At 44.0% G+C, this 12,155-nt stretch overlaps 1 protein-coding gene across 2 annotated transcripts in view; it reads right to left on the bottom strand.

The window, feature by feature from the left end:
- TBC1D19 (TBC1 domain family member 19) overlaps positions 1-4,426 on the bottom strand; it is a 107,865-nt gene extending 103,439 nt beyond the window's left edge. The window contains exon 1 of one of the 2 annotated variants that reach the window (XM_069977493.1): positions 4,240-4,426. In XM_069977493.1, the coding sequence (XP_069833594.1) occupies positions 4,240-4,338 (99 nt within the window). In that variant the 5' untranslated portion in view covers positions 4,339-4,426. The remainder of the gene's footprint in view (positions 1-4,239) is intronic. The other variant, XM_069977492.1, reaches the window with a different exon arrangement.
- Between the last annotated feature and the right edge of the window lie 7,729 nt (positions 4,427-12,155).

Genomic DNA, 12,155 nt, shown 5'->3' with positions numbered 1-12,155 from the left:
CCACGAGGTGGACAAAGATTATAGACGTTACTATCAGAAAGGACACAAATATTTAATCAAAAGACCATGTATCTGTGGGCCTAGATACCCACAGTTGACAACCTTACATTATAAATATTTAGATATTTACTGAGACTTGAAGCACTGGCCACAGCAAAATGCTGGGATTTTTTTTTACTTGTTAAGAAATAAAATAAAAAAAAAAAACAGAACTACTTTCTTACAAAACTGTACCTGGTTTTGTATGGTATTACAATTCAACTCCTTTTCACTTCAATGGATCTGAGCTTCAAAACCTCTCCCAAACTGAGGACAAGAGTATACGTGTTTCCAGTGGAAAGACACTATGGGGGGCATTTATTAAGTCCAGCGTTTTTTACGCCGGACTTAAAAATGCCCCCGCAGCTCCGGCGCTACGGTGATTTATGTAGAGGCGGACTGCCTCTACATAAATCCCGTGCGCGCCGGTGCGCACCGCCGAAAACCTACGGCAGCTGAGGACTGGAGTAGGTTTTCGGCGTATATTTGGGCGGAACGGATGGTAAATCGCGCGGACTCTGAGTCCGCGCCCTCCGTTCCGCCCACTACATGCCCCCTTTCCGCCCCCCTGGCGTACTCGCCGGAAAGTGCCGATTTGCGAATATTTTATATGTATGCACTGCTTGTGACCTTGAAATTGACAGCATGGATATATACATATCTGTGCTTTTAGTTTCCATGGCAGTACAAACGATGCAAGAATTGTTTGTGCAGCTTGGTCACTCGATTCATTGTACCATGTAAAAGGCACTGCACGCAAGCAAACACCAATCTCCCTGATTGGTACTTGTTTGCAGCCAACAAATCTTTAAGTGTAAAAAGAACCTGGAGTCCATCCTGGGAAGAGCAAGCTGGGGATATAAGCATTCAGCTGAGTGCTTCTCCCTACTTGTTCCATTAGTGAGTGTCTGAACACCCGGCCCTTAACCAGTCAACACTAAGGACATGTCCTTGAAACAAGTGAAAACTTTTGGAAAAGGACATTTAGGCCATACTTCCACCTATGCATTTAGTTTGTGATCTCAATGCTGCACCCCCCTGTTCTCCCCCAATAGAAGTGCGATGTTGACAAAAAAATTGTTCTGCTGCCAGATTCCGCAGGACACCTTCTGAGGTCTTATAGAGTCCAGATCTGACGGTTCACATCCGGTCTGTTGGTACATGACAGGAGTTTTTAGTGTTATGGCTTATTGGTGTATACTTTTAAATCTGCAAATGTTTCTTATAAACAGATATCCAGTTATTCTTGTCACAAACTAAAAAAGTCCTTTTTTAAGATACAACATCAAACATTTAGGCAAGGTTAGAAAGAAGGAGAAGTACCACTGATACTGACAGAAAATGGAAGCTGCTACATGAGAGTCATTTAGGTGTCATTCCGTGTAATTAGAACAAGGTGAAATGACACATTTTATATTAATTATAGAATTCACACTTCATGATCTGAGCCATGAAGGTAAGTAATGAGGTTCCTTGAAGGTAATGTCAAGGAGACACAAAATGGTCTTAAAAAGCAGTAATTATTTGCCTCTTACCACACTTCACCAGTCATGAAGGTTTCTTTAGGGCTCACTCACACACACACACACACACACACACACACACTATACACCATCAAACTCCATCACATGAAATTAGAGAATTTCTTGAGAAAGGCCTGAATTTTATGTATTAGGCAAGGCCAAAACGCTTTGCTATAAAAAGAATGATTTCCTTTTCTGATCCTTGACTACCAATGGTACATCTGCGCGGATCCAACCTGTTGGGGCTTTTTTTTCGGTCCAGTGATCCCTCCAGCTCACACTACTATATGCTGTCTTCCCACCCGCTTTGGTGAATCCCCTTGGAACTGCTGCAAAGTACCTTCCTATATGTCCGCTATAGAGTTGTGTTGTGCACACCAGCACCCCAACCAGACATTCTTGACATTTACCTACTGCACTAGGAAGGGCCGCTCTGGGTTGTCTTTTTTTCATATGAAATTAGAGGAATACAGAGGTTTAGTGGAGATCACATGTTGGCCTATTACAGCTCCAGACAAAACTGAGGGGGTCCTGACTGGTCCCTAAGCTAAGATCCTTAGGACAGGACCTAGTCATGTTTGTTTACACATATGGCCATACAGAAACCTCTATGGATATTCTAAAAAGGGGAGATTTACAAAAACTAAAGAATAGAGACGTAGATGGATTGCTACCAGCAATCCACAGGTGTTATGAGATGGATGCCCTTCATTGATTGTTACTTAATTTATTGACTCTTGAAGCTGATCCTGTGGATCTAAAAACAGCTTGAAAAAGGGCCTGACGGGTCCTAGTGCAACACAAACCAACATAAAATTGCATTTTTCGGTCCATTAAACAGCTTAACATCAATGTATTATCAGGCCCAAGCCAAAGCACTGAAGGTGGGCCGACTCACCCCCAGTGGGAGGAAACCCCTGCCCCTCTATGACACGGCTCTATTAGAATCAATGGAGCCGTATAACAGAGGGTCGAGGGTTTCCTCCCACTGGGGGGCGGCCCGCCTCCAGTGCTTCAGCCCGGGCCTGATGGTACATTCACTTTAAGGACGGGTTCACACTACGGAATTCTCACAGACAATGTCCGCGGAATTCCGTCCGCTGTCCGCCCACATGGGCACGCGCTTTTCCGCCGGCTCCATAGACAACATTCTATGGGCCGGCGTATTCCGCGATCCGCTAAAAGAAGTGACATGACACTTCTTTCAGCGTATAGCGGAATACGCCGGCCCATAGAATGGTGTCTATGGGGCCGGCGGAAAGGTGCCCAGATGTGCGGGCGGACAGCTGACGGAATTCCGCAGACATTGTCCGCGAGAATTCCGTAGTGTGAACCCGCCCTAAACGGGTATTCCTCTCTGAGTAAGTTATCCCCTATCCACAGGAATGGAACACTGTCTGGAGAATCACACTGGCTTGCCTTTCTCCCATTCTGGTGCTACCTCTTCTCAAGGTAAATGATGCACACACATCTGAAAATGCCCATTATATAAATGTATTCTTCATAAGACCAGACCGCCCTCTTCTGTTACTTCATGGTACAGTTCTGATGCTCGCGTGCCCACTGTAGGCACCTTTAGCAGTGGACGGGTGATGCATGAGTGAACAGTATGCACAGGACTGTGATGCCCTGTGTGTCCTAATACTTGTCCATCATGCAACGTCTTTGGCAATCTGTTATACAAGTGATTCTTGGGGAATTGGACCAGACACTCCCCACATGCATCAGTCAGCCTTGGATACCCATGACCCTGTGGCTTGTTCACCAGCTCTCCCTCCTTCGACTTTAGCCACTACATACTAGGGACACGCCATACCATCTAGATTCCCTGACCCAGTTATCACACTGAGGCCATTTTTCCTGCTTTTAATAAATGAACCTGAAGAACTGCCGAATATATTCCACCTCTTAACAGGAGCAACAAATTCTCCAGAGACAAGATGCAATTGGGAGAAGTCATCAAGACGGTCTGGGAGGAAAAAAAGAGGATTGTGGGTCTCCAAACTGCGGCCCCTCCAGCTGTTGGAAAACCACAATACCCATCATGCTCGGACAGCTAAAGCTTTGTATTTAGCTGCCCAGGCATGATGGGAAATGTAGTATTGCAACAGCTGGAGGGCCGCAGTTTTGAGACCTATGTGACCTAGCAAGGACCCTGACCCCTTACTGAACTACATGACATGAACAGCGCCTGGCCCTACCACAATGGCACACCTGCTGTAATCTCCTCCAGGTTCATGGTGCTACCATTACAGCACTATCCTGGCCACGTCCATGGAGCCCATCATCTGCTGCTTACCTGTGGAACAACAAGTCCCAGCATACCATTCTACAAACTCCTACCCCCTAGCCGGGCAGATGTATGCAGTATAGTACCCATTCTATATACAATCCCTTCTATACTGGTGTGCTGCACTAAATAAGGCTCATGCACAGCCAGTACAGCACATGGCAGGAGCCTTATATTGCTTATCTGCACTATGCATGCCACCTGTAAATTTATAGTACCACTGTAAATCCATGCCATGCCGTATGCCATCCATGGTGCACACATAAAGAATATAAGACTGGGACAGTCAGGCTTCTGCCTCATATATCGTGTTTACTGCGCCTCTAGCGGCCGCTGCCTGACATGACTTGGCCGTGGGATGCCAGCTTTGTCTGCACCGGGACTCACCCGAGCTTCCTTCTCCAGCTGGCAGTGCAGCGTGGTGCCCTTCAGTTTCTGCACTATATGTGCAATGCTCACAGACAATTCCTCCTCTTCACCCTGCATTGTGCCTGCAGCCGCCCGAAAACCAGCCCAGGCCACAAAAGGACGATCAATGGTTTCCTAGCAACTGCAGGTGTGCGCTGCAAATACCAGTCCGGCTCAGTACAGTGTATACGTGCTTTTAGTTCCGCTCTCTTTCTCTGTGTTGTACACATCACTAGGGGATTGTTTAGCTGTTTTTTTTTATAAATATAAACACACACACACACATAATAAGTGTGAGGCAAGAATTTGTAAAATAAATAAAATATAAATAAAATAATTATAAAACATACTTGTCTATCAAAAGGGGTTATATAGTATAAAGTGTACGGGCACCTTTAGTCAAGGTTCACACTGTGTTTTTAGGGTTTTCACTGTGTTCTTTAAGTTTTTTCAATTGTTTAAACATTAAAAATGTTTTTAAAAAATATACTATTAACACATAAGAGTATGGCATAAGTTTCCTATAGATATTTACTGAACTAGAACTTAAGGGAACCATTCAGCACACTGTGCAGCTCATGGAGGCTACCAGATGCATCTGCGGTGGTAGCTTTACATAGGGGAGTTTTATTCTGGCACTCAAGGCTGGGAGAGGAGTGGCAACTAGTCATCTGGATGGGGAGCCGCCTGTGACTAGTCACGGCTCCCTGTCTGTCAGTAGGCTTTGGCAGAGATGATTGACAGGCAGAAAGACCCGTTAGTGGTTAAATATCTTTACAAATACATTAATTTATAGCAAACTTGCCTCCTTCCCCTGAGGTGCTGCTCTCTCCATTCCATTGTTGACAGCTCATGCTAGGGTACCGACCACCACTCTGCACTAAAAGCAGTGATCTGGCTGATATCAGCACCTTTCAGGGGGGCAGCACATGGGAGCAGGGGGAAGGAAACAACTTTATTTTGGTTATTATTTTTTTAGTCTCCCATCTTCCGTTCAGACTTGCCAGTAAATCTGGTGTCTTTTCAAGAGGGGGGGAGGGGTTAGGTTAAGGTGGTATTGGTCAGGTCGGTTTGGCAGTATTATCCAGTCACAGTATCGCGGTATTATTCAGGTCTGGTCTAGTGGTGTTAAAGGGAACCAATCAGCCCAATCGGCTAATATGGTTCCCTGAACCGCTGTATACAGCTCCTGCAGCAGTAGCTGTACACCTGAAAAAAAGGACTTTAATCCCCTGAGCGTGTGACAGGCAGCGGCGTGGAAGTAGTCATCTGGGATGCTTCCCCCCCCCCCCATCTAGTCACTGCACTCTGCCTGTCAGCGTGCTTGGAGAGGATAAATGACAGGCAGAGGGGTCCTTTACTGGCCTCTCTTCCTGTCAATCATCCCTCCAAGCACGCGGACAGGCAGAGCGTGGTGACTAGATACGGGCGGGGAGCAGCCCAGATGATTACTTCCCCGCCGCTGCTTATCACGTGCCTGGGGGATTAAAGTCCTTTATTTGGTTATACAGCTACTGCTGCAGCCGCGGCCGGCACGTGCCGCGACTGCTGCAGGACCTGTATATAGCAGTTCATGGAACCATATCAGCCCGTTTGGGCTGATTAGTTCCCTTTATATGTGACCCCTGGAGCTATTACCTACCAATCTACCAATCCTGTGGTAGGAATGCGAACGAAGAGTGATCAGATATCAATATGATGTTCAGGGTACAAACCCACACACCGTATACGCAGCTTATTTACTGCTGCGATACGCAGCAAATACGCAACAAACACGCAGCAGATACGCAGCAGATTAGATCTAAATAACTGAACACAGCATCAAATCTGCACCACCAAATCTGCTTCAAATCTGCTGCGGTTTTGCTGCGTATCTGCTGTGTATACGGTGTGTGGGTTTGTACCCTCAGAAACTAGAAAATCATGATGCTAATTGGTGAGTGAAGATGGGGCGTCTGCAGGTTTAGTGCCTAGGGCAGCAGCAGCTGTTAATACAGTCCTGTGTATGACCACTGCTTTTAGAGAAGAAAGGTGCTAATCATGAGAATGAAGGGGATGCAGTGCTGGCATTGCACTCGGTACCTTTACTTACCACTTACCACTGCACTAAGGATCAAACAAATGACCCAGCTGCAGTTTCTTGCACAGAGTCACTAGTCTTCCTCAAGAGTCACTAGTCTACTTGATACACTCCAGGAGGAGTGCTGGGCACAAGAGGAACCCTGTGTCTATTTCATGTTAAACTGTATAGCATACAGTTTTGCTGTGAATGTCCCGATTTTGAGGAGACAGTCCTGGCAAAACCATGTCCTGGGAAGCTCCGCCCTGTTGCGGGAATCCCCCTGCCCCTCCCCCACGCCTTTAGCTATAAGCAATAACGAGTGCTTTTAAATAACAATGTACAGACACAAATTTCAAATAATGTCAACCATTGGCGGATTAACTTTACCATAGGCCCCGGGCTGTTCACCAAGCCTGGGCCCCCCCCAACCCACTGTAACTATGGCAACACTAGCCTGGCGTTCATAGTACAGTATAGATAATGTCATGATGTCCTGATTTGTGCAAAATTGCCATTAAAAAAACTGTGATTTATTTGCAAATCATGGCGGAGCTCAGGGCCCCCCAGGAGCTCAGGGCCCCGGGCTGCTGCCCGAAACGCCCTTATTGTAATTCACTACTGATGTCAACTATGGTATAGCTATTACCAAAGAAAAAAAAGGCACTGGAACTTTACATGCCAACATACTTTTGTTCAAAATTTGCACTCTATGTAAAGCCACAGCACCAAAATATATCATCTGCTCTTTATATATGTTAACATTGATATTGATTGATATTTTTGGACAGAAAAGATGGCAACTGTACCCACATCCCATACAAAGCACGAACCATTATGTACATTAGTCAATATACTAAAAAGACATAAATAATAGATCTGTCAACAGCACCTTCCTAATGTTTCCAAATAGCAAGAAGCCTAATAAATTAACAAAGTCGTATGTTTCCAAACCATAAATAATGTGATATTAGATAAAAGAGTTTACTTTAAATTGATTTAAAATTCATTAAGCAGCATATAAATGAAAACCCATAAACTAACACGCAGATGTCCACATAAGTGATTAGCCTGTACATGCCATATTTCTGCAAGTTATAGTTTCTCGTCCATTTATACTAAGTATATTCTATTCTCTTTCTCTTTTTGATATAGTCACATTTGTTATATTAAATCATTATTTTAACTATAGCTTTAATTATACATTGTAAAGCAATATATATATATATATATATATATATATATATATATATATATATATATATATAAATGCATGCAGTGCATGTAATTGTGGGTATGTGGGGGTCTTTTGTGTATTACTTCTAATACCAAAGTGCATTACTGCACAATGTTCATTTATTTGCCAATCTCATGTATATTTCTAGACAAGCTGTTCCATTATTACAAACTGTTCAAGCTCATAGCAGGCAGCAAAGACAAAAAACAACTGGAATAATTGTTTTGTTTCACGTGGAGATTCACTACAGATTCACTGCCAGATGTAACAGTATAAGGCTATGTTCACAGTACGTAAAACTACGGGCGTAGTTCTCGCCGCAGAACTACGGCCGTAGTTTTGCGGTGTGGAACATAACCTTACTTTCAATGGGATGCCGGCCGGAGCGTACACACATCGTATACGCTCCGGCCGGGATCTATGCGGCGCCGCAAATAACTGACAGGTCAGTTTTCACTGAATTAACTGAATTCCGCCCGCAGAAAGACCTGTCAGTTCACACAGTGAAACGAGCGGCTCTGGCCGCTTGCTTCACTGTGTGCTATGGGAAGCTCTGATGCAGGCTCGTGCTGATGCGCCCGCATCAGAGCTCCGCGGCCGAAAGATCATCCGGCCGGTCTCTTACGTAGTGTGAACATAGCCTAAAATGTATCTGAAACCAGCTGGAATGTACATTGTTTAATATTGCTTAAAGTTGTTATCCGGAGAGAAGAAAAGGCCCTATCTCTTCTGCTCTTCGATGCTTCATTTCCTCCCTCTGACTCTCTGTGGTCATAACTTGATTTGATTTGTTACATGATGACTGTACACTCTGTACTCAGCTATCTTTTGCAGCTCCATAGACTAGTGGAGTAACAGTCAGCATGTATGACTGCCCTTACCTCTGATGGGGGCATCGAGACTACATTTTCAAGATTATCAAATTTTACATTCCCCGCAGTCACTCTTATCCACTATCCTGTGGCCTGTGGACAGGGCCGTATTTGCCACTAGGCACCCGTGGTCCCGTGCCTAGGGCGGCGCCCTGCAGGGGGCTGCACCTGCAGGAAACAATATTTTTTTTTGTTTTATAAAAAAAAAATATTTTTATTTAACGTCCGCGCCCGGGGGGGGGGGGGGGGGGGGTTGGGTGGTTGTGCCGCCTCGGTCCGGCACACGCTGCCTCTATCACAGGCCGGAAGCTGACAGCTGCAGCCCCGCGGTCCTTCTTTCCTGCTCGGCAGTGGCGCACGTGACGTCGTCGCGCTGAGCAGGAAAGAAGTTCCTGGACCACGGGGCTGCAGCTGTGAGCTTCCGGCCTGTGATAGAGGCAGCATGTGCCGGAAGCTCACCGGACCGAAGCTGCATGGGAAGATACAGGATACGTTAATTGGTGAGGCAACCCCTTTAATTGTGGTGGTGCAATGGTTCAATGGCTGGTAATGTAGGAATGCTAGCTGAAGCTATTTCTCCTTGTACAGATGAATATATTTCATAACGTGCAGTGGACTAATGGAACAAAACAATTTGTTAGGAATATTAAATTGGATAAAAGGAATTGTGGTGTCCCACCACGGGTGTTTCTGTTTTGAACACCCCTCACAAAAGCCTGCTACTTCAAAAGTATAGTGGTGATAAAGTCATGTATAGATTTTGCCACTAGATGTCACTATGTATATTTATGTATGTATGTTGCACAGCTGTAGTCATGTAAGGGTTACTGTATTGGATCTTGTGATTCTGTACACCAATGAGAGAGACTCTTTTCTTCTACTCTAGCCTCCTTTCTTCTCCACCACTCACAGGAGCTGTTACATACACCCTGTAGGAAGTAGTCACATGTGGAGAGGAAATGTAGGGCAGTTCTTCTTTGTTTCTCTGAGGAGTAGGACACACAGATCAGGCATCACTGCTGAGCCTAGCCAGGAGCCTGGCTCTGACAGGTTCCCTGTCTGGGACAGACCAGCTGTAGTGTACACCTTTCTATTAACAATGCAGTGCTAAACACCTTTAGAGAGAACAAGTCAGGGATCACCCCAACCAATGCCATGAACATCTCTATAAGTGCAGGACTGTATCCTAAAGCAGAGGAACTGATCCAGATAGAGTACGTAGGCCCTTGGCTGCTTTGCTCTATCTCGCAGCGCAGGTGACAGCAGAAAATTTCGGACACTTAGCTCAACTAAGGTAACTAGGACTGGGGCTTGTGTCACCCTCATAGGATGGGTACCCCCGACACTGCAGGGCAAAAGGTGGTATAGCGAAAAAGGTCGAAACACGGGCACAAGTATTCTTCTCCTTTCAAGTATTCATCTTCTTCTAAAGTTCTGGCAGAGCACAGTACTACATTGGGTAGTAAATGTAGGTAAATGTTGGAGTTGGGATTGATTATCCCAATTTTGGAATTTCAAATTTGGCAAGTGTGAATCCTGCAACACTGTTTGAATATCCTTATAGGACCTGGGACCCCCAATGACCAGAATGATGAATGAACAGCCATGTTTTTGAAACTACATCCAGGAAGTGCAGCTCATTTCATTCAGTATCGAGTTCAATGCATAGGTATATAGCAGACTAAAAGGAAATCTGTCAGCCCTGACAGCAAGCCAGAAACTACCCTACCCTGGTATATATTGTGGGATAGTTACCCTCTCCTGGTGGTCCCGCTCCGGATGCCGGTTTAATCGTGTAGAAATCACTGAAGCAGAGAGGAGTCCAATGCAGTGATTGCCTATGGACATCAGACTCATCTCTGCTCATTTGCATAATGAGTGTGGCAGCGATTTCTACGCGGCGGGACCAGCATCCAGAGCGGGACCGCCAGGAGAGGGTAACTATCCCATGCTGGAACCCGGGCTACACTGGGTTCTGGCCCCCCGTCAGTGGCTGACAGATTCCCTTTAAAGGCTCAGACTGTTAAAGGGGTACTCTGGAAAGTAAATTGCTTTGAAAATGTTAAGTAAATGTATGCTTCCAACTTCCTGCCCCCTCTGCTGCCACCAATGTTTGTGTTGGGAACTCCAGGGCTGTCTAAAAGCTGCATTCGACAGCCTGATGAGCGTGGTAAGCGAGCACTGATCTGCTAGATCGGCGCTTGCTTACTGAGTCTATTACATGGCGTGATAATTATATAGACAGGGCTGTACAGACATTGTTGGTGATGTTCGTGTAGCCCTTGTGTTAATCAGCCACCGGCCGTGTCGCCCCTTACTGCTGCCGCTCTATGGAAGTTGAGTAATATAGAAAAAAACTATACATTTATTTTAATGAAAACATTTTGCAGAGTAATATAACTTAATTAAAGCAATTTTATAGGAAAAAAAGGTTAAATCTCCACAGTACCTTTTTAAGTTTTATATTCAATAAAGGGAATTTGGAATTTTGTATCAAGAAAACAAAGCTTAGATGACTATACAAATATTATTCAAATAAAAAATTATTCAGGGCCGAAATTTTAATGTATTTACATTAAAGTAGCAAAGTGGTATTTGAAGGTGAACATTCATTTTATGATTGGCTGATTCATCTCATGTATATGCCTATGTATGCTGTGATGCAATATTCTCTACACAATAAGCTTTATAAATCCAATTTTCCCATTACACAGTATGCAATACAATATGCCTAGTTTAACATTAGTCTGCTTCAATTTCCAGTTCATTTCCTCCAATACTTTACATTTCAAACATTGAACCTCTGAATGCTGTTATTTACATTCCCTTGTGTCTTCTCAACAAGAAAACTTGATTTTTCTTTCATAAGAAAGCAAAAGCTCAACCTTTTGCCTGTGACAAATTGTATCATATCTCAAAACAGGGAAACATCAGTGAAACTAGCATTATCAGCTACGGTTTAACAGCAAAAACATGCTTGTCAGCTTTTATATATGGGCCTACCTGTGGTTGCCTTCTTCATGTAATGTATGCAGTGTAGTCATATATTATATGACTTTACATTATATTTATTATTCATAGGAACAGGACGCATATGCAGTTAAAGAGGTAGTTCACCCCCCCCCCCCCCTAAAAAAAAAAAAAAAAAATACTTCTATTAAAAAAATCTCGTCTTCCAGTACTTATCAGCTGCTGTATGTCCTACAGGAAGTGGTGTATTCTTTCCAGTCTGACACAGTGCTCTCTGCTGCCACCTCTGTCCATGTTGGAAACTGCCCAGAGCAGTAGCAAATCCCCATAGAAAACCTCTCCTTTTCTCCAGACTGGAAAGAATACACTACTTTCTGCAGGACATAAGGCAGCTGATAAGTACTTGATGTATTTTTAATGAAAGTAAATTACAAATCTCTTTTCATTCATTTTCTGGCACCAGTTGATTTGAAAGAAAAACATTTTTTTGTTGAACAACCCCTTTATTTAATTATTTATTTTTTTATCAAGAAAACAGAATGAACAGAATTGCATCCATTGTACATTAAGTGAAAAGTGACAATTTTTGTCAGGCGCACAGGCCCTGCTGGTTGTAGGATAAGTGCATGAATATAACAATAAAAAAAGCTTGCAAATATGGATATAATTTCAATGATCAGTAATAGAAAACATAGTATAGATAACAAAATAGAACTATATGCAGTACAAGTTGCCTGTGTGTGGTGTATTGAGATAC

This window comes from Dendropsophus ebraccatus, chromosome 7 (assembly GCF_027789765.1).
Source record: "Dendropsophus ebraccatus isolate aDenEbr1 chromosome 7, aDenEbr1.pat, whole genome shotgun sequence".
Taxonomy (NCBI): Eukaryota; Metazoa; Chordata; class Amphibia; order Anura; family Hylidae; genus Dendropsophus; species Dendropsophus ebraccatus.
The sequence above is the reverse complement of the archived record's forward strand: the minus strand, read 5'-3'. Positions and strand labels throughout refer to the sequence as shown.